The sequence below is a fragment of the Cibotium barometz genome, chromosome 4 (assembly GCF_041138505.1).
Source record: "Cibotium barometz isolate CiBa-2024 chromosome 4, ASM4113850v1, whole genome shotgun sequence".
Classification (NCBI taxonomy): Eukaryota; Viridiplantae; Streptophyta; class Polypodiopsida; order Cyatheales; family Cibotiaceae; genus Cibotium; species Cibotium barometz.
The window spans coordinates 26,335,047-26,358,593 of NC_141049.1; the positions used below are offsets into that span (position 1 = coordinate 26,335,047).

The window sequence follows — 23,547 nt, forward strand, 5'->3', positions numbered from 1 at the left end:
ACGAGCAATCCAAGGAGGAGGCTTCTTTAGAATTGGAGGAGCAGTTTGAGGAGGCGGCTTCTTTAGAACCGGAGGATGAGTGGGAGGGAGATGCATGTGTGCGTGTCTCAGCTTTTTTCATTTCTCCGGTTGCGCACACACCGGGGGTGCTTCGTTGCACAGGTACGAACAAAGGAAGTTTTCAGCCAGGTCTCCGAGGGAAAGTCTTCACAGTTGTCTGCACTCAGTGGGGAATTGTCACCAATTGGCCGACCATTTGGTCCATCTCCAGTTTTTGTGTCTCGTTCACTTGAGGCAAGGCCGGTGTCTCATGTGAAGAGGCCAGTATTTTGCCGACATGGACGGGAGCCAGACTGGTGCCACCCGTGTGTTAGCAGGATGGTGTTGTATGGACGGGAGCTAGACTGGTGCCACCCGTGTATGACCTAGACTATGTTCGACCCATGGGATTGTCACGCCATGGAAGAGCCAGTATTCGTGCCGTGTCTTACCTATGGGACTGTCACTCCATAGGGAGACTCGTGCCTGGAACTGTGTCTTACCTATGGGACTGTCACTCCATAGGAAGACCAGGTTTTATATTTTGCGTCGTGCCATTTTTGTGCCGACAGATATTTTGTACTTGTTCCATGAACGGGGGATATGTCCATGATACTATTTGCACATGCACTCATGTTTTGCATGTTTGAAACTGTTTTCGCATGACTTGTATTTTTGTGTTTGCCTGCTTGACGTGTTACTTACTGAGCGGGGACGCCTGCCAGTGAGTCGTGAAGTCTGCTCTGTCTTCTGACGAGTTTTGGTGCATGTGAACAGGTGGTAAGTATATTGCACTTGTTGTTTTAATATTTTATATTTCTAACCCTTTGGTTTATAAGGTTTTATATTCACACACTTAAAAGTGGGCACCCCCTTTGGGCACCCACTTAGGGGCCAAGGTGGGGAGCCACACTTTAGTTGTGTGTGTGTGGGGGTGGGTGCATGGTCACCTACCCACACACCCCTTGGAACTGGCCACCCACATGCAAACGTGGGGAGCCAGCCAGCACTTATTGTTTACTTCCTCTCCAAACTTAATAAAAGAAGCTCCACGACTACCCTTGGAGATACGATTGGTGCGCCTCCATCACCCTTGGTTGTGCTGTGCTTCATCTCTTGCTGACGGCTGAGCAAATTCAGGCGGCTGTTTACTCTGCACTTCTATACTCTCCCAGGCGGCTGCACCTGTTTCCCAGCAGGCTACGTGATCCTCTGCAGGCGGCCAAAACAGGCAGCAGCCAGTCGTCTTTTCCCCATTGCAAGCAGGTGCTTCTCTCTCTATCCTCAGGCAACTACACTCCATCCTTCTACGCAGCCTACCAAAGCAGCCGGCTGTGTGTCCAACACTAGCAGGCTGCGTGTACATCTCCAACAAGTGGTGCTTTGCATCCAAAGGCGGCTGCCACCACCTGAACTGCTGCGCATGCTCTTCTCCAGTTGGCCGCCGCCACTCAGGCTATGCATACTCACCCAGGCTGCAGCCAGGTGACTCAGCCAGGCGCCCCTTTCTTTTACACGAAGGCGGCTGCATACCTTCAGGCTGCGATGCCTTGTTCTCTTGTAGGCAGACGTGGGCCATCCTTGTGTTCCTACATCTAGGCGGCTGGCGGCTATACTCTGCAAACTGGCAGCTGCTTCTCCATTTCCAGTGGACTGTTCAATCTAGCCAAAGGCGGCTACTACACCTTTTCCTTTCTCCACAAGAAGGTGGCTGTGACCTACACAGCGGGTGGCTAATCTCCTCGGTAACTGGTTGTGCCTCCTTTTCATAGGCGGCGTTTTTCTTCTTCAAGTGGCTACATCTGGTGTCCCACTCAAGTAGCTACAGATACCTCGGGTATTGGTCCTCCAACTACTATCCACAAGTAAGTGAATTTCAGATTTAAGTAAAGTATTTTGTGATAAATCTGATAAGGGATTCCCGACTCCCTTTACGGCCAACACCCGTTCGGTGCCGGGTAGTCCAAGCTATTGGAGAACCTCGGTCCAAAGGTGCTGAGATAGGGAGAGCCAGGCGTTAGTACGAGAGCGCCTGTTTGTGCGTGGTCTTGGAGCACCAGTTGGGCGCTCTCCGCGGAGTCCAGTGAAGGCACAGGACCGTAGAGATTGGACCACGCAAGTGGTCGTTGTGCTTCGAGCACCTACTTCGAGCCTATTTGTTTGGTACTGTATTCATATGTACATGGACATCATCTGGTTCTTGGAACCCATGGAGCATTGTATTTGTTAAATACTCCCAATAAATATATCATATATTGAGAGGGAGGTCGGCCCGTTCCGGCCCCAGTACTGGTGTCCATCTATCTATTTCATTTCATTTCAATTTCAAGTTGTATTACGTTGTCCATTTCAAATTGTGGTTTTAAAGTTGTGCTATTACGCGTGTGAGTGTCCAACGGAGTCTCTCCCACTTGACGGGATCGATTTCAGGAATCTTTGGCTTCAGTGGCGGTGGCTTTGGTTTTTGGGGTCGTTTAGCAAGACGTGGCTGTTTGAATTGGGTGGTGTATCTTCATTGTCTGATGTCATCGAGGAACTACAAGAGAACATGCCATTATATTTGTTTTCGTCCTAGCGAGGATAGGCTAGTTGGTGTATCTTCATAGTACATGCAACTTCCGAGGGGCCCGGGGGTTTCGCAAAACACTTGATCAATAATGTAATTAATCACTGAAATCGGTCACAACCTTAAACATATGCCGCTAAACTATAAAAGAGAGATGTGCACAGCTGACACCGGATAAAGGCCGGAATGGGTCGACCCCCCCTTGGAGTATTTTATTACCCAAGGAGAATAGTATCATGTACAAGCTTTGAGGGCCTTACACTCCCCACGAGAGATGCCGGGTTATCCATATACAAATGCCATAACACAGCCCAACATGAGGCAACCATAAAATTCAGTCGGTACATAGGCTATGGAAATGTTGAGCCAGCAATATAAACCCTATACCTCCGTGTGGGTACTGATTCTTCCCCAAAAACCACGGGTCTTCATGGAATAGAGCTGGTACTGTAGGTACAACTCTCCATTCAGCCAGTGCAACAATAAAATGTGTTGGTACACCAGGTCTAATGACTGATACAATAGGTACAGTGGTTGGTACAACATGTACAGTGGTTGGAAATCATAATCAGATGACTAAATACCTTGTCTTCAGTATTTCTTTGTGATGGAAGCCTTCAAAACAGTCCCCAACAGCTGGTATACTTCATGGGCAGCCTTCAAGAGAGAGAGAGAAAGAGAGTGGCCATCATTAGGGCAGCTTGTAACAATGATAGAGGCTAGTGTGCAGCAAGAGAGCCTCCCTTAATGAAGAGAGAGGGCTCCAATTTATAGATTTGGGCCTCCCATGAGATAAAATGGTAAGGGCATGTTATAATGACAAGTGGAGAGCCACACAATAACTGAAGTGACAAGTGTGAGGCCACTTGGCTCACTTTGATCAACTTTCTGACAAGTGTGAGGCCACTTGTCTCACTTTGATCCACTTTCTTGCCACATGTCTCAATCTAAGAAATGGGTTCTCCCATAATCTTTACCTCTAAAAATATCCCAATTGGTAGACCTTCTGCCAAATGTGCTTTGGCATGTCCTCCTAGTTGCTCAATTCCAGATGTAATGATGTGAACTGAATTTCCATTGCAGTCCGGCTAACAATAGTAATCCTCCTAGATTTTAGGAGCAAAGCTTGTACTTTTTGAATATTTAGACATCCTGGAGTCCACCAGATCCCTTTCATATTGGGAAATGTCCAAGCTGGTGACATTCTCCGTATCTTCTTTAAAGTTGTCCCAACTTTAAGCTTCAAGCCATATATCCAAGATATAATCATGTGTTATCAAGTGGGCGACACGAGACAGTCTCATAAATCCAATATAACGGAAAGAATCCATGTCCCAAATAAATGGGCGAGACTAAATAAGTCTTCGTAATACCAATATCAAAATCATGCCCCAAATAAATGGGCAAGACAAAATAAGCCCATAAGTTCAGATATCATAATCATGTCCCTGGTAAATAGGCGAGACAAAACAGTCCCATAAGTCCAGATATCATCTCTCTCTGTCCATGCTCGAAGAGTATATCCAAACAAAATAAGTTTTGGTGTTGTATCCACCAACTCAAAGGAGCAATTACTCGTTTCCCAATCCCCAGTGTCACGTCAAAGGCATGCTACTGTCCAACTGGTTTCCATGCTTACACATGCGAACACCAGGCCGAGAAATAGAAGATTGATTGATCTTGCACGCGGATGTAGAATGTCCATTACGCAGTCATCAAGTCTCTAGCATACCAGATTCTAGTTTATTAACACTTGGTGTAGACATAGCCCGCTGCTAACAAGGTGTCAGTCCACATGACCCTTGGCGTAGACGTAAGGCCCCTGCCAACCAAGCATCATGTCCACTCCACTTGCCTTCCGTGTTGGTACTATGACCACACCCCTTGGAGGAGAGGTGGACTCAAGTGTGAAACATAAGAGGAGAATCACTCACAAGCATAGATATCTTGGTGCTACATAAACATTTTTGCTACACATAATTTATAGGCATTTCGGCCACCGATAGTTTTACAAGCATTTTGGCCGTCATTCGAAATCCTCGATCCATGAGATAACCACGAGTTCCAAAAGTCCAATGCATCCCAAATAAAGGGAGCAAAAAACATAATCTATCCCAATAAAGGGAGTCAAACAATTTTTCCCTGAAACCATCTCAAGGCAACTATTCTCCTTGTATAGTCATACAAGGGTTAGTGAACACCAATAGTTTTACAGGCATTTTGGCCGCCAATAGAAATCCTTGATCCACGAGATAACCATAAGTTCCATAAGTCCAATGCATCCTAAATAAAGGGATCCAAAAACATAATCCATCCCAATAAAGGGAGCCATAAACAATGTTTCCTTGAAACCATCTCAAGGTAGACAACAACACACTATTCTCCTTGTATAGTCATACAAGGGTTAGTGAACATCAAAAGCACTTCATAATAAGTGGCAAAGTACCAACTTTGCAAACTCAAAGTATACTTAGCTTTTCTATTCTAGGTTCGATCTTGTGACATGAGGGTTATGAACCCACCATGCTAGCCAAAAGATATTTTCCATATTGGTTGCCTTTGAGATTGATAATAAGATCCATAAATCAGGCATAAATAGCCAATTCCATATAGAAGAGAATATAGACAATAAAGCCAAATCCACGATTCCAAAATAGATTCTAAGAATCCATAAATCAAATTGTCATTTGCACATGCCTTGATGCATGACTGCTTCCATAAGTGGATAGGCTGGCTGTATTTAACTACACTAGTAGCCTGTGTTTATACCCCAACAGGCTGGGCCATTAATGCAATTAAACATTGAAATCAGCCATAGCCTTAAACATATGACACTTAATCCACATAACTATAAAAGAGAGTTGTGCACAACCCACCCCTCCTCCCCCTCGTAGTATTTTATCACCCAAGGAGAATAATATCATGTAGGAGCTTTGAGGGCCTTACTCTCCCCATGGGAGATGCCAAATTATCCATATACAAATGCCATAACACAGCCCAACATGAGGCAACCATAAAATTCAGCCGGTACACAGGCTAAGGAATTGCCGAGCCAACAATATCAACCATATACCTCCGTGTGGGTATTGATTCTTTTCCAAAAACCACGGGTCTTCATGCAATAGAGTTGGTACTGTAGGTAGAGCTCTCCGTTCAGCCGATACAGCAATATTATGTGTTGGTACAACACGTACAATGGTTGGTACAGCAGGTGCAGTGGTACAACAGGTGCAGTGGTTGGTACAACAAGTACATGTGCTGGTACAATAGGTACAGTGCTTGGAAATCATAATAAAATGATTAAATACCTTGTCTTCAATATTTCTTCACAATGGAAGCCTTCAAAACAGTCCCCAACAGTTGGTATACTTCATGGGCAGCCTTCAAGAGAGAGAGAAAGAGAGTAGCCATCATTAGGGCAGCCTGTAACGGTGGTAGAGGCTAGTGTACAGTAAGAGAGCCTCCCTTAATCAAGAGAGAGGACTCCAATTTATGGATTTGGCCTCCCATGAGCTAAAATGGCAATAGAAGGCTATATAGACAAGTGGAGAGCCACACAATAGCTGAAGCGACAAGTGTGAGGCCACTTGGCTCACTTTGATCCACTTTTTGACAAGTATGAGGCCACTTGTCTCAATTTGATCCACTTTCTTGCTACATGACCCAATCTAAGAGATGGGTTCTCCCATAATCTTTACCTTTAAAAATATCCCTACTCGTAGACCTTTTGTCAAATGTACTTTGGCATGTCTCTCGATTTGCTCAATTCCAGACGTAATGACGTGAACGGAATTTTCATCCGAGTCAGGCCAAAATAGTAACCCTCCTAGATTTTAGGAGTCCGATCCTTTGTATTCCAGGATAATCTCCCATTCTCAAAGCTTGTACTTTTCTGAATATTTAGATGTCTTGGAGTATTGGGAAATGTTTAGGCTAGTGACAATACATAGGTTCCTTGGAGATTGTACTCACAACAATCGGAGTTTGGCCTTCGGTGCATCACTGGATGTATTACTTGTATGATCCCCAGGACATGGGTGGTGTAGACATACATGTGTCGAGCAATACTAATGGATATAGATTTGGTGCAACGGTTTTGAGGAGTATTGTTCTTGGTTTTGCTTTCTTTCTTCAGTGTGCATTGGAGCTGATGCTCCATTTGAGGTGATGCATTAGTGTTGGAGTTTGGATAGCGGAGTTGCTTGGCCCATCCGCAGGTTACTTTGCAGGTCTTTGTGCTGACGTGGGGAGGATGGAATGTGAGCCTTCACGGTGGACGCAAAGTGGTCTTACTGAAACCGAAAGGGGACCCAGGACAATCGAATAGACCGACAGTTCAATTACGAAAGACAGAGCATCACAACCATAGTTACTGCGGAACGGGAATGTTTCGGGAAAGTCGGATGCTGGAACAGGAGCGGGAACGGGAACGGGAGCGGATCGGGAACGTCGGAGAATGCCACGTCATATGACATGTCAGCATATTACAGATTAAACTTCAAGGTCTTAAACATTAAAAATTTAAAGAGTCCAGACTCCAAATAGAAACTGAAAAGAAAGTACATCGCATGAGGATATATAATAGCTGAAAAAGTTGAGTACAATGGACATATGAGTCATGACAAAAGTATCAAGTATGACAAGTACAAAACTAGCCTCAAGGGCCAAGGTAACTGGTGAGTCGAAGACTAGTCATCAGCAAGTGGGATCTCATCCTCCTGTCCAGGTTGTCCCTCAATCTGCTCATCCTCATGCTGCTCCACATCATCCTCTCCCTCTGGCTGATCCTCACCACCATTGTCATCAAGATCGAGGCAAAATCCAATAAATGGCTCTGGAGTACACTCAACCCTGAACTTGTTAAGAAAACGCAAGTTCGCATTAACAAATACAAGGTCATTTGCCTTTTGGACACCAAGCCTGTTCCTCTTCTTGCTTGCAATGTTCCCAAAACTGCTCCATAGCGCTCACATGGTGAGGAGCTAGCACCCTCGCTAAGCACTCGAATGGCCAATCTTTGCAGCAATGGTGTATCTGCCCCACAATCCTCCCACCACTGTGCACTGGATATCTTGAACCTATCATTTTGTGCATCCTGCAAAGCGAAGAGGCCTCTCTTTTGTCGATAGAAGGAAAGGTCTTCACGAACCCTCCTCCTATCATCTGCACTGGGTACAAGTTTCCTCAAGATATCCTCCCAACCTTGCACAACCTCTGCATCTGTCTCTTGTCCTTTGCCTTGAAATTTTGGATCCACCACAAATGCAGCAGCCTCTAATGCAGAGTGATACTCTGTCCACCTGCCTGTCGCAAGACGAGATAGCTCCTGTCTCCTACCCCCATCCAAAGTTTGTAGAGATAGGATTCTCTCAATCATCCTGTCCATCCCCTCGCTGCCTCAAATGATTCTTCACTTCAAAAAGACGCTTTAGCATAAGGAAATTATATGCAAAGCGTGTATTTGAATACTTTAAGAGATCCTTTGGGGATCTCTGTCGAAATACAGCCAAAATGTAGTGGTGGCGAGTGATAAATGAAACAATGTGATTGCCCATTTCAATAAAAGGCTCCACCCACTGCATCTTTTACCAATATCTTTGAGGAGATTGTTGAGCCCATGTGACATGCAAGGAGTGAAGCAAATATGTGGGTACCTATCCTCAATGATCCTCCTTGCTGCCCTGTTTGAGTTCTCTCCATCAGAAACAAACTGGATGACATTATTGGGACCCACGTAATCAATGGCTTCACTCCAAATATTTGCCAATCTCTGTGCAGTTTTGCCCGCCTCTGAATTGTCAATAGCTTTAATAAAAAAGCTACATCCTCTAGAGTACGCAAGGATACCCTGAATGGAGCGGCTCCTAGTGTCACTCCAACCATCACCCACATGAAAGTGACGCCACATCTACGCCATACATCCTGAATGGCATCCTCTATGGCCGTCCTCTCTGTGGCTAGAAGTGTAGTGCGCAATGCCTCGGATGAGGGTGGAGCATAGCCAAGTCCGAAAGAAGCAATCTCCTTCACCATATCTGCAAAGTATGGGTTGCGGACCTTTACCAAAGGAACATCTGCAGCATAAAAAAAAAGTGCCACTGCTGCATCTACTTGTGCCCTCCTCCCAGGGTGCCATATGTTCCATGTGCGGATGGCTGTGGAGCAGCCCCAAATAATGGGGTAGATGCACTCGCTGAAGATGCCGCGCCAAGGCTCAAGTCTCAACGAGGTAGGGAGAGTGTACATCATTGTACATCATAGGGCTGTGGTTTGACGTCTTCGTTCTCAGCCACATCTTGTACTTGAATTTCAGTTGTTTTTTTTTTCCGAATGGCCTTAAGCTCAAGATCCTCCCGTAGTTATTGATTTTTCATCGCCTGTAGGCTCTTAATTATCCACCCGTAGGCGATGCCGCCGAGGGAAGTACCAAGGGGGGTTCCGAACCCAAGGCCTCTTGGTCCTAGGCAAACACCTTCACCACTTGTGCTATCACCTCATTGGTGAATTTCAGTTGTATTACTTCTTTCTTGTACATAATACAGAGCAATAGTTTAGGACTCTTTTGTGTGCAGTGTGTGATTCCGCCACACTCTTCCCTCTATCTCTGGAAAACCCTAGCACATTGGCGCAAGTGTTCTACACGGAACCCCTTGATTTGGTAAGGTACGGTTTGCTGCTTACCTGTTTGTTGTAGCCCTTGTTGGGAGCTGGTAGACCTCATCCATGCGGCGTGTAGCACCCTCCACGCAAACTTCTTTTGTATATAAAATTTCTACGTTGTAATTAGAAAAGAGGCAGCTTACTCAGCATATCTTATCCTGACCAGTACTTTCTGTACATCTGCATGCATGCACCATGCACGTGCCACACACCATATGCAGCGTGCGTTATCTAACCACCTTGTACTGTTGAAGTTTGTTTTAAGGTCAAATAGATCATATGGTGTTAATGCAGGCTTATTTCTGCTGTTTGTCATAAATGTGGTTTTCTACAGGTGCTGGGAACAGAAGAACTCAATGCTTATCTCAACAAGTATCACATTGATCTAGATCCGAATCTCAGAACCTTGGTTGGATGGTATTTTTTGAGCTATTCTGTCACTGAAGGTTGTTTTTCCCGTCTGTGCTATTAGCATGATGTAACTATTCAACTGTGCGAGCGACAGGCATAGCCGGAAACCATGGGCAAAATTCATCAAATTGGATAACCAGCATCTAGTTACACCGGAGGCAAGCTTTGCATTATACATGCTTTTTACAAGCATGGTTTACGTTATGGATGTGTACCATTCACTGACCATGCTGCTGCTTGCAGGCAGTAGATTTTTTAGACAAGCTATTGCGGTATGACCACCAGGAGAGGCCTACTGCTAGAGAGGCCATGGTGAGTTTATATGGGATTGCCTTTCATTGTTTTAGCTCAAATTGCATGAAACAACGTGAAAGTAACCTCAATTCTTTGCTTTCCTAAAAAATCCAAGCAGATGCACCCCTACTTTCAGCCTGTTCGAACAGGGGAAACACACTTTTGCCACAGTTCCTGACAGGAGCTAAGCTGGATTGTGGCACTTGCATTGCTGGAGCGGATCTAATAGATGGGGTGGGGTAGAGCGAGGGTAGGCCTATCAGCTATTTGACTGTTTGAACATCTTGAGGCATATAGCTATTTTACTGTTTGAACATGTTGCCTCAGACTGGGAAGAAGTGTTTTTTTTTGGCAGTTGTCCTGTTTTTATTTTTAGTGTGGCTGACTCGTGGCACAATTGATCCACTTAGGCCTGGCTATGCACGGTCAGCAAGTTTTCTTACTAGCTCTAAAGTGCGACCTTGGTAATGAACCAGCTCATGGAGATGGTCCCTCGATTTTGCAAAAGCTAGTAGGAAGTACTTATCAGGTTGAAGGGCATGACAGATTGCACAACATCGTTATTTATATCTTCTTTGTGGTTTTAGGTGTCTCTCATTTATGCAAACACTGAGCCCTGCATTCTTATGATTCAATGGAAGTTGATGTTAATGAAGGCAAAAGACGTGGACATGGCAGGGTCTTTAGTATCTCGTGTGTTGGATTTTTTGAATAACAAGGCCCTCTTTGTTTGGTGGGTTGAAACAAGATGGGAAGTGAGACGAGAGATTATACTACCATGCGAGAGATTATAATACCATCTATGTGTTCACGTATGTTCATGTCTTGTCTACATTCAGTTTCCTTAACTGGATTGTAATGTAGTGCAGCCTAGGCAATTTTGGTGTCAATTGCATGTGGAGAAACACACCTGAGTGGGGTGTTGCTTCTGAGCAGCTGCCCCCATGCCACTTTTACTATTGATCAAGGTGCCCTTCTTGTAAAACCCAACCAGAGTGGAATGTGGAGCTTTGGTCCTAGTAGCAAGTGACAGCCTCTAAGAAGGCAAGTGCATACAAACTTGGAAATGTTGTGCTTATACCAACGGCTCAGATTATATTCAGAGCACCTACCTGGAAGATGGTTATGGTTGCTTTATGATAACTCGCAAATATGTGGGTGGGAACCTGACAAGCTAGTCATGTGAACTATCATGTGGACGAGATGTTAGCCCCAACTTTTTCAATGTACACTACGGGTATTATACACTGGGTTACTCTCAAACCAATGACAGTGATGACATTTAGCTCAAGGCGTCTAGTTCTGGGCAATCAACTTGTTGTAATGTCTTTTTCTGATACTTGTGGCAAAAGAATGCTTTGCAAAACCTTATCTTGGAATGCAATAACTATAGTTGCACGATGCTGTTAAAAAGATTAGTTTTAGCTATATATGTATGTACGTTTTTCTTGGATTTTCCTTTTGGTATATACATTATGGAGGCAATAAATTTTATATTTAGATTTGCATTTTGGTATGGACATATAAAGGTAATAAAGTAATATATAAAGATCATTGTATTTTTTAAAGGCAATAAAGTATTGTGTATAAATATATATATATATATATGTGTGTGTGTGTGTGTGTGTGTGTGTAAAGTAGTGTGCTCCCTCTCTCTCTCTCTCCCTCTCTCTCTTTGCGTGTGTGTATATATATATATATATATATATATATATATATGTATTAAAGAGAAAGAGAGTATGTATTATAATGATGTTTATTCAAAAAGCCATTGAGACTTAATACACAATGCTAAGATCATGGAAATATTGATGGAGAGAGAGGACGTTATATGTTATATATTATATGCATGTGTTTGTGCACACATAATATAGCTCTCTCCTCTCTTTCTCTAAGATGGCTGAAGTAGTAATCATGAAATTTTGGTCTATCGCAACCTTGTTATCATTCTTTGCATCCGACTCGTCTTTTATCTTTTGGTGTCACCTCTTTTGGGGTCTTCTTTCTTGGTCTCCGTGTAGTTTTCTCTTATTTGTGGGTGGTTTGTTTTTTAGACCTTTGTTGAGCCATTGTGAAGGAGTCCATTCTTTATCTTCTCCTTCAGTCTTCCGTATTTTATGGTTGTGCTTGCTTGATATGTCTATGCTACTTTTGGGCGTCTTTGATGTGTTTTTTTTTTCGAGGCGCATTTTGTGCATTTAGAGTTTCTTTCTCTATCCTACAACATCGAAGAATTCTTCGATCCTTTAAGTAGAAGCTATAAAATGTCATCGTATCATAAAATGTCATTGATAATTTCTTCTTTGTGGGCGGTTTGTTTTTTAGGTCTTCATTATTGATGATGTGAAGGTGTCCATTCTTTCGCTCTTTATCTTCTCCTTTAGTCTCGTGTTTTTTTTATGGGTGTGCTTGCTTGATATTTCTATGCTACTTTTTGGTGTTTTTGATTTGACTTTTTTTTCGAGATGCATTAGGTTTATTTAGAGTTTTCTCCTTAATTTTAGCATTTGAAGAATTCTTTAATCCTTGTATTAATACGTAAACAAAAGTCATAAAATGTCACCTTATCGTAATTTTATCTTTTTTATGTTGAAATCCATGGTACATTTTGTAATGCGAATTGATTAAGCTAATCACATGCTAATGAGTGATTACACTAAGCTAAGTTAGATGATGCCTAATTGCATGAATGGTGATGTGAATGTGTAATAGACTTAAATCAATTAGGTTTCAAGATAGATTAGCTTGGATTCATAGAGAGACTTGAGATGTGTGCTCATTGCTTAAAAATGATCCCTTTTTAATGGGTAGAGTATATCTTTGCTTGGGTCTTTACATGTGAGATAATCCACTTTTGTCATATGGCTTTATCCTCATCTCCTCACTCCTCACTCCTTGCCTTTGCATGTGCTCTGTGGTATCACACTTCTTAACACTCTCTTTTGGTGTCGTATCTCTAGGGTACTCAAGGTGGTAGGATGTGAGTTATAACAATCATTATCTCCCTTGGGTGTTCAATTGGCTACTCTTATGATACACAACAAAAAGATGAAATGGTAGATGGGTGTTTACTCATACGGTGATCTCTCAGATGGCTAGGATAGTGGTAGTGTTTGTCTCTTTGCTCTTTAGAAGAGCTGATCTCTAGGGGTCTTTTCGTACTTGGTGGTCGAAGTAGTTTTCATAAATTTGCCTTCGCTTTTTTTCAATCTGTAATCTTTTTCCTTGTGTCCGAACTTGTAGTGGTTACACTTTGGCTTGTCTTTGAACATTGAAAGTGTCATTTTTTATCACAATTTTGACATTTCAAATTGGTTTTAATAAACAATGCATGCTCAAGGGTGCTTAGATTGATTCCTTCAATTCTTTTACTTTTTCGAAAGGGAGGAGTCACATCTATCAAATGTTGGCTTTGGTAGATTCTTCAAGGTTGTGATAAGTGCATTGTATTCCTTTGGCTTGCTTTTTAAGATTATTGTAACTGCATCTTTATCTCCAATCCTAGCATCTATGCTATTTAACTAGGTCACGATGCTTTTCATTTCATTGATAAATTGAGTCAAAGATTCATTAAAGTTTATTTCTAGACCATAGAAGTCGATCTTTAAGTGAATTTCTTGGTTCTTAGTTTCAAATACGAGATTCAATGTATTCCATGTATCTTTTGTGTGTTCCATAGAGTGAATGTGATAAATAAGCCTTGCATGTAGATGTAAAACAATGAGTGACAATGCTTGCTTATTCGGTATATTTTTGTTAGTGATTTTTTATAATTTGTTATGCATTAGGAGGTACTTTATCTATGTAGCCCAGGTGTGGAACCCTTTTCCATTGAACTTCTCTACATGTGAAGTAATATTAAATGATGTCATGATAATGAGGTCTTACTAAGGAACTTGTTTGAGCTTCAATGGAAGTGTCTAATCTTTTACAAATGATATGTCTTACCAAGAAGCTTGTGTGTTTTGAGAGTAAAATGCAAGTGATGAGTACAAATGAATGATTAAAATGCGAGACATCTCGATTACAAAGTTTACAATTTTACTTTTTTTGTTTGAACATCTAATTAGCTGTTATTGATTAGTCTTAATCAAAGTAATTAAGAGATTAAGAGCGTGGAGCCTAAATTTGAACTCATCAAGAATTCTATTGAAGGGGCTTTTGTTACAATCCTGTTGTCCTTGAAGAGAGACATTGGCTTACTACAAAACTCCAGCTCAAATCAAGTCTAGGAGCTCAGAATTTTGTTGGAAGTGGTGACTAGTTTTCTGTTTTGTGTGTTTCCCCTGGTTGAGGAAATAATAGCAAATTTAAGTTGTGGGTAGCTTAGGACATGGGCAATGTGTGGCTAAGAACGATGAGCTCAATTCGAAGCAGGCGACACGAATGGTGAGAAAAACCAGTCTGGACGGCGGCAACGATTTCAGACAACAGCGTGCGTTTTCGCCTAATTGGTATCGTGGGATTGTAGAGCAATGTGAGGCCAATGTATGGCTAAAAAATCTCACCCATTGATAACTTGAGTGAGGAGAATGAGAAGCGCAAAGCTTGGCCACAAATGGGGAAGAAGAGATAAGATATAGATTAGTAGCTTACTGAGAATGATTAGGATTAATGAGATTGAAATCAAGCTGACAAGGCTAAAACTAAGCTAATGGAGAAGCTCGTGAGGAGAGATTACACTAAGCTAACGTGGATGATACCTAATTGCATGCATGGTGATGTGAATGTGTAATAGACTCAAATCGATTAGGCTCCAAGATAGATTAGCTTGGACTCATAGACAGACTTGAGATATGTGCAAGTGCTTGTACTTCCATTGCTTAAAAATGATCCCTTTTATATGGGTAGAGTACATCTTTGCTTGGTCCTTGCATGTGGGATCATCCACTTTTGCCATATAGCTTCATCCTTACCTAGTCACTCCCTGCCTCTACATGTACTCTATGGCACCACACTTCTCAACATTTTATAGACCAAATGATGAAGCTTTTCATTGCAGCATAAAGATAAACAATGTCTCCATTTTTTGTAGAAAATAGAAGTCGCTATTTTTTTTCAAGTACATCCACATGATCGTGAGAAGTGCGACACCATGAACAAAATCTCTTCTTGACTTGGTTTGTAGAGAACAAAATCTCGAATATGGTCGTGGGCGTATTTAGGACGTGTCTCGAATATGGTCATTGACGACCATATTCGGGGTATCCTTAGTATGGTCGCTGGCATGACTCCCTACGTGTCGATTTTACAACTGTTATATATGATGGCCTGTAGCTTGTAAGAGCTTTTGACAATTTCTTCTTTTGAAATGAAAGAAAAAGACATAGATGCATAAGTTTTACTATGGGAGATGATCAATGTTGTTGTGGTGTACAAAAGCTTTCCCAAACCAGATTTTTATGGCTGATGAGCCAGGAGTTAATTGGAGGGAAATAAGGAAAGTCTACAACAATGGACCAAAAAATAAGTTGGATGGTCTTGAGCGATCATGTCTTTTTCATTTGGGAACAAAGCTTAAATATCCATATATTTCAATATGTAGTCAAGAATTTTCAAGATGAGCACAAGCGACTTTGCCGTCAGTGGCGTTGTGCATTAAGTAAAGAGGCACTTTGAAGTACAGATACATTAGATCATGGTGGATGAATGGCAAAGTCACTGTGGAAACTTACCAGCCATGGATTGATGGTTTTCAAAACATAGATCTTACACTTTAATCTTCATATATCAACTTAATGTTTTGTTATAAAATGTGGATGGAGTACACTTTGGATCCTCATATGTTAATCTTTTGTTAGAGGATATGGATGATGCCACTTTATGCCAACCACCAATCTAGCTGAAACAAAACATGCAAGTTGGTTGGCAAGAGAGGGTATGAAGGGAACCATCGGTTTATATGATGCTGTTGTTTCAAATCTTGTTAATGCACTCTTGCAATATCCACAAAGAAGCATACCTTCATGCAAGGCAAATAGCATAGAGTAGGTCTTATAATAACAAAGTTCATATGGAGAAGGCTAGATCATCAAAAGTTCCAAGCCCGTCAACCACTATCAAATTGGTGGGAAAAGCAATGAGTGGCACATCAATGCATGTGGCAATCAAACTATATTGGTGATAACATTACAGTTACTTAGCGTCGAAAACAAACATTATAAACCTTGAGGATGACAACTGGGTTCTACTCTTGTTTGAAGCAAGAGTGGGCACCAATTGCTTTGGAGAGGATTAAGCCAAAAAACAATTGAATTATCAAGAAAATTCAATGTAAATGGCTCTGGGTAGTAGAAGTAGAGTAATAGTGCATAAACGCCATTATGCTTTTACAAAGGGAGAGGCTTCTATTTATAGAAAAAAGTGAGTCTCTAACCAAGCAAACTGATTCTAGAATTTTTCAGATTAGTTTGGTCAATTTTTGACCATTTTTAGGTCAGTTTAGCTTACTTTTTGGATCTAGTTGAAACAGGAGAGAGGAGAGATGAAAATATCTCATTATTTTTGAGTTTAAAACTCCTCCACACATGTGAAATAGGTGACTCCTTTATGAGGGGAGATCCCCACACTGAGGTGTCAAAAATGCATCATTTCCTCTAAATATCTCTTATTTTTTAACTAATAAATCTTGTACTCAGTCAACTCTTCATCTTATGTGAGCATTTAATCATTTTTGGGGGTTTTTCTTTTATTCTTCAATTTATCTCCTCCCTACATTTGGATTAATCTTATTGGTCCATAGGAGTCTTAATTGGAGCATAATTCAAAAATTTCTGAAAATCTGGACCCTTAAGCTAAGGTCCTTTATACCTATTTTTAATTAATTCTAATTGCACATTGGAAAGTTCTTTTTGAATTTCTGTTTAAGGGGAAATCATTTTAGACACTAGGAGGATTTTTATATCAAAAAATATCTCAATTTTGAATTACCTCCCTCTAGACATTTTCTCTCTCCAGGCCAAAATAGATAGAAACAAGATCTGTTATTATTCTGAAAGGGGATTGATTACAGGGGGAGAAATTGGACATCTTGAGAGGCTGGGGAGGAATCTTACATGTCCAATCTATAAAACCGCATCAAAAGGTTAATCTTAGAGCTCTTGGCTTCACGTCCAAAGACTTTGTTAAGTTCCTCCCATGCCTTTTTACAATCTTTTATCCCTATAATGTGTGATGTATAACTTCATCTCCCAAACTCTGAGCTATTATGCCAAGTGCTTTTTGATTGTTGAAGTGCTATAACTATTTTCACTAGGCTCAATTAGATCCCATAGTCCTTTTCTTATCAATATTTGTGTGATAATTCTCCACTCTTCTCTCTAGGTTACATGTCACCTCAAATCTCAACACTCCCCCTTGATGGTAACTTGACCTGTCTTGGAGGCCTAGAGGTCATGTCTAAGAGTGAGGTCCTTCCCTTGATAGAGACTTGACCTATCTTTGAGGTCTAGAGGTCTATTCTAACAGTGGGGTTATAAATTTTGGCTATTTCTTCTACCTTGGCTACATCATCATTGTCAGTGGGTAGGACATACAATGTTTTTAGAGGATAATTTTGGAGCTAGAGACATCTTGAATTGCATTTTCTACCACAAAGTGATCTTCATCCACATAGTTGTTTTCTTGATTCTGTTTAGAGTAGAAATGTTCTTCCAAGTGACCAATCCTTCTAAAAGCATTATAAATTCTTTTTGGCTTATTTTTTAAACGACAATTTGCAAAGATGTGACCAAGCTTTCCAACGGTGAATACATTTCACAGTTTTTCCTTTTCTAACATACACAGCATTTTAATTGATTCCTTGAGTGATATTTGATGTATTTTTAAGTTTAGAGTCGTGTGCCCAAGTAGTGAAGACTCAACTTTAATTAGCAATTTGTTAACATTTTTGAGTGTAGACACAAAAAAATCATAGGGGGTTTTATCAACGTTGTTGAAGGAGAACTACAACCGCGTCATCTTCTTCAATCTTGTTCTTGATTCTTGCTAGTTGTTGCTTGAGTGCCTTGAACTTGTTGATGTGAGCCACTATTGTGTCAGATTCTTCTTTGTCTAATCTGTAAAACTGCATCAAAAGGTTAATCTTAGAGCTCTTGGTTTCACTTCTAAAGACTTTGTTGAGTTCCTCCCATGCCTTCTTGCAATCTTTTATCCTTGTAATGTGATGTATAACTTCATCTCCCAAACTCTGAGCTATTATGCCAAGTGCTTTGTGATTGTTGAATGTGTTGAGTGACATGCTATCACTATCTTCACTAGGCTCAATTGGATCCAATAGCAATTTTCTCATCAATGTGTACATGGTTTATAAAAGTTATCGCCATTAAACTTATTTTGCTCTAATGTGAGTTTCTTCATCATGTACAACAAGGGAGTCTTACCGATAGTATCAACATTGTCTATCCCTTTTTACAATATGCAATGAGAAGGTCAGGAAGGTCTTTGCATGTGATATTGATTCATGGCTAGTGTCTAGTCTTGGTATAAGATTGGCAATGAAAACTCATTTCAACTGAGTGGATGAGATGGATTTTGATGCAAGAGAGGGTTTCCCCAGTGGAATAGTACTCTAATATTCTAATTTTGACTTTAATTAAGCTCAATTGTTGCTAATGATAGTGATTGAGTACTAATCACAATAATTAGTACTCTAATATTCTAATTTTGACTTTAATTAAGCTCAATTATTGCTAATGATAGTGATTGAGTACTAATCATAATAATTAACGTGGCTGAATATTGGAGAGTTCAATTAAGCTTGTGAAAAGTAAATTTGATGGGTCTTTTTGCATAGACTTCTTGTCCTTGATGAGGACAAGTGACACATTAAAAAACTTCACCTCTCAGACCACCAAAAAATAGGTCAAAATAAGGTGGGTGGTGCCTAAGCTTAAGTATGATTATTAAAAACTAAACTAATTAAGCTTAGACTTAAACAAAATTAGGTTACAATTAAGTTACAAGATTGAGAATTGTACTCATAAATAGGCTTGAGCTTGCTTCATGTTGCATTGCTTGAAATGGCCCCCTTTCATATGAGGAGGTACACTCTTGGGCTTGTACATCAATGTGAGATAATTCTCAACTCTTCTCTCTAGCTTACATGTCATCTCAAATCTCAACACCCCCCCTTGATGGTGACTTGACCAATCTTTGAGGACTAGAGGTCATCTCTAAGAGTGAGGTCCCCACCTTGATAGAGACTTGACCTATCTTTGAGGTCTAGAGGTCTCTTCTAAGAGTAGGGTTACAAATTTTGGCAATTTCTTCTACCTTGGCTACATCATCGGTGCCAGAGGGTAGGATATACAATGTTTTTAGTGGAAAATTTGACTGATTCCTTGAGTGACATTTGATGTGTTTCTGAGTTTAGACTCGTGTGCTCAAGTAGTCAAGACTCAACTTCAATTAGAGTTTTGTCGACATTTTTTAGTGTGGACACAAGAACATCATATGGGATTTTGTCAATGCTATTGAGGAGAACTGCAACTGCTTCATCTTCTTCAGTATTCTTCTTGATTCCCCCGCTAGTTGTCACTTTTGAGTGCCTTGAACCTGTTGATGTGAGCCGCTATTGTGTCAGATTCTTCTTTTTCCTATCTGTAAAGCTACATCAAAAGGTTAATCTTAGAGCTCGTGGTTTCACTTCCAAAGACTTTGTTGAGTTCCTCCCGTGCCTCATTGCAATATTTTATCCTTGTAATGTGATGTATAACTTCATCTCCCAAACTCTGAGATATTATGCCAAGTGCATTGATATTGTTGAATGTGTTAAGTGACGTGCTATCACTATCTCACTAGGCTTAATTAGATCCCATAGCCCTTTTCTCATCAATGTGTAAAAGTTATCCCCATTAAACTTATTTTGCTCTAATGTCAATTTCTCCATCATGTATAACAAGGGGGTCTTATCGATAGTATCGGTAGTGTCTATCCCTTTTTACAATATGCAATGAGAAGGTCAGGAAGATCTTTGCACGTGATAATGATTCACGGCTAGTGTCTAGTCTCGAAACAAGATTGGCAATGAAAACTCACTTCAACTAAGTAATGCAAGTGGTGAGATGGATTTTGAGCAAGAGAGGGTTTCCCGTAGTGGAATAGTACTCTAATTTTCCAATTTTGACCTTTATATGCATACTTTCTCTCTTGCCCGTTTCAGAATAGCCCCATTGAAAGCACTCTTTATCTTTGCAAAGAAAGGGATTATCTCCTTATCCTCAATTTTTATGTGGATGATTTGCTTGTGAGAGGCCGTGATGAGGGGCACATTGTAGCTTTCATTCGCTGACCTACAGAATACATTTGATGTTTCTGACATGGGTCTTCTGAATTATTATTTGGGTATCTAGTTTGTTTTGACTTAGGGGGGAATCATGTTATCTAAGAGATGATACATTCAGAAGCTCTTGGAATGCTTTCAAATGACAGATTGCAAACCTATTTTTACTCTTGTAGAACATGGCCTTTAACTATCAATTATTGAGGACTCTTTTGAGCCCTTTGATGTAGCCACCTATCAACAACAAGGTATCGGATGCCTTATATATCTATGGAATACCTATCTAGATGTTCAGTACGTAGTGTCACAATTGAGCAAGTTTATGCATTATCTAGGTACTTGACATTGGCAAATAGTGAAGCGTGTGTTTTGTTATCTTCAAGGCACTTAGCATTGTTTTACAACACAGTGAGTCTTATTTATGCTTGTTTGCCTACACTGACAGTGATTGGGTAGGATGTTCTAACACAAGAGTGTCAACCAATGGATATTGTTTACTTCTTGGCAACTCATGCATCCATGGCTCAGTAAGAAGCAACCGACAGTAGCCATGTCCAGTTGTGAAGCTGAATATAGGGTAGCATTCACAGCTATTGTGAAGAGTGTCTAGCTCTGCCGTCTTTTGTTGGTTGATCTTGGTACAACAGTATGCTACAACCCTTTACACTGACACCTTTACTTAAAGCGCATTAGCAGTTGAGCAGAATCTAGTTTTCTATGCACAAACAAAGCACATTGAGGTGCATTATCACTATGTCAAGGAACGGCTCCATGCTGGAGAGATAGCCTTGACCTACGTGTGCGGACACATGCCAATGTGGCAGATGAATTTACCAAGACCCTTTCCAACGGATAAGTTTGAAGCTTTCCAACAAGCTTCGAACTTATTACCTCTACCAGGGTAGTCTACTACACCCTTTATCCGTTCACGCTTTCCAACAAGCTTCGAACTTATTACCTCTACCAGGGTAGTCTACTACACCCTTTATCCGTTCACGCCATTCACTTTAGGGGGTTTTGTTAGCCTTTTACCTCGGAGAAGTTCCGGTGTGAATTGAGATGATCTCGGGCACTTTTTACCCTATGCTGGTAGGGGTTTTTTCCTCATGAGAACACACACTTAATGTGTTACTAGCCACATGAGCCCTAGTGCTAGGGCTACTAGAGTTGTACTCCACTCACTCATTATCTCATAGTCACATATGGTCCATAATATTTCGGTGACAACTTCTTATACTTTCTCGAGGCGAGAGAACTTCTCTTAGGTCATACATAAAGAAAAACCATATCACCTCATTAAACTCCATGCTAGATCTTTTTATATCAACGTACTACCTTTACCTATCCTAGAAAGCTTTAATATCATTATTTATGGATTGTGTTTGTTGGTGATCCGTCTCATCCAACATTTGCTTTGACACATTAGTGGATCATATATCTGTTCCACTTGCATTGGTTTACCCTATTTCTGGTTGATTACTAACTTACACAAGTATCTAAGAAAAATGAATGAATGAGTGCTTCATAAAATCAACAAAAAGTTTAAAATTTTACCTTGGTGATTGGCTTTAAATTATTAAAAATTGTTAATTTTGACCCTGATGCTTAACAATGGCATGAATCTTGCCTCTTCCTTCTTACTCCTGGTGTGACCAATTGTAATGGCATTAGACATAGCTGACTTTACCTCCTCTGATTTCTTGAGTTCTGAGATGGGGACCCTTAATTGCTTTTTGCACTGAAGGCTACAAGCCTCTGGTATCGAGATCCCAGGGTAGTTAGAGTTCAAAAAGTAACAATAATAGGAGCGTACGGATAATCACTCATCATGTGGCCCAACTACTTTGGCATATGAAGAATTTATGCTCTTTCTTGGGTTGATACGTCAATTTTGATGGAAAATTAGGGCAAGAATCTTGTCTTGTAGGTCCTCTGGCATTAGAGCCTTGACGTTGTCCTTGTCCCTGACTTTCTTTTGATTCAGAAAACTTGGAATGTACCTGGATATGTCAAAGTACTCATCCATGGAATCATTTTAATTCAAAACCACTTCTCTAAGATTATTTCTTTCTCCTCTAAATGGACGTGCTGCAACAGATGTTGTACTCGGTGTTATGTCAAAGTACTCATCCATGGAATCATTTTAATTCAAAACCCACTTCTCTAAGATTATTTCCTTCTCCTCTAAATGGATGTGGTTGTGATCTATAGAGTGCTTCTTTGACATTATTATCTAATGCCTATACTTCAAGTATACCACTATGTGCTTTTACATCCATGCCTCATGATTTCTTCTAAAAGAAAAGGCTATTTTTGTATCAAAGACTTTAACTAATAAAATTTCTTGAAGACAAGAGAATACTTATTTTATTCCTCCAAGGTTGTGTGTGGGGGAAATCTTAACCCTGAGATCTAAAAAGTTGGAAACGATGATACTGACCGCCTATGATTACAAATTTTCTTTGAGAAAGATACAAACTACTCGTAACTCTTGAGGTCTCCAAGCTCTACAACTCCTTGAGAAGCAATTCCATTGCGTCTCCCACGACCGTTGTCACACCGCCGCGTTGCACTACGGATCCTCGTCCCTCCTCTCACCTCACTTCACTCACACACACTCACTACCATGCATTAGGGAGAGAGATTAGTAAGAGGATTAGCAAGAGCAAGACTCAATTGCACAATTAGAGACTATGTTGTATTATGAGAGAAATTCACTCATATACATGGCCAAAAGTGTTCACACTCACTTAAACTTATGGCCGACCGGCCATAAGTGTTCACACTCACGTAAACTATGGCCGGCCGGGCACTTTAGGCTCATAAGAGGCCTAATCCTATTACAATGACTACTCTCATAATATATCCATGAAGTACATCACTTAGGACTTCATCCTAACTTGCTACCACACGCTCTTGAAGCGGGAATTGCCATAAATACGCCGTCACAGCATTACGGGCGCTCATCCAAGTTGTAGCTTTGGACACTATTGCTTGATATCTTGAATGTATGACCCTTTGGTGTCTCTATCGTGACTCTTTGATTAAAGCGGTATCTCTTGTTAATTCTAGAATTGGATTAACATTCCCCCCTTCCTGATGTGACGATCACATCCTCGTGATCTCGTTGAAGACCTTTGTGTGGGGAGAATGAACAAGCTTTGTGTGGGGAGAATGAATAAGCTTTGTCGATGGCTTTGATGTTGAATGACGTTCAATGGTCTGTATTCCTCCTCTGGAAGGAATAAGAAAAGCTAGTTAATGAATGAAGAGGTTAGTCGTGTATTGGGAATTC

General features: G+C 40.8%; 1 protein-coding gene across 1 annotated transcript in view; it reads left to right on the forward strand.

Annotated features, from left to right (window-relative positions):
- The window catches only part of LOC147639097 (casein kinase II subunit alpha-2-like), an 89,284-nt gene extending 78,728 nt beyond the window's left edge, over positions 1-10,556 (forward strand). Inside the window, exons 7-10 of the mRNA XM_086787355.1 lie at positions 9,600-9,682; positions 9,771-9,838; positions 9,924-9,988; positions 10,089-10,556. Of these exons, the coding sequence (XP_086643481.1) occupies positions 9,600-9,682; positions 9,771-9,838; positions 9,924-9,988; positions 10,089-10,148 (276 nt within the window). The 3' untranslated portion in view covers positions 10,149-10,556. The remainder of the gene's footprint in view (positions 1-9,599; positions 9,683-9,770; positions 9,839-9,923; positions 9,989-10,088) is intronic.
- Positions 10,557-23,547: the final 12,991 nt, after the last annotated feature.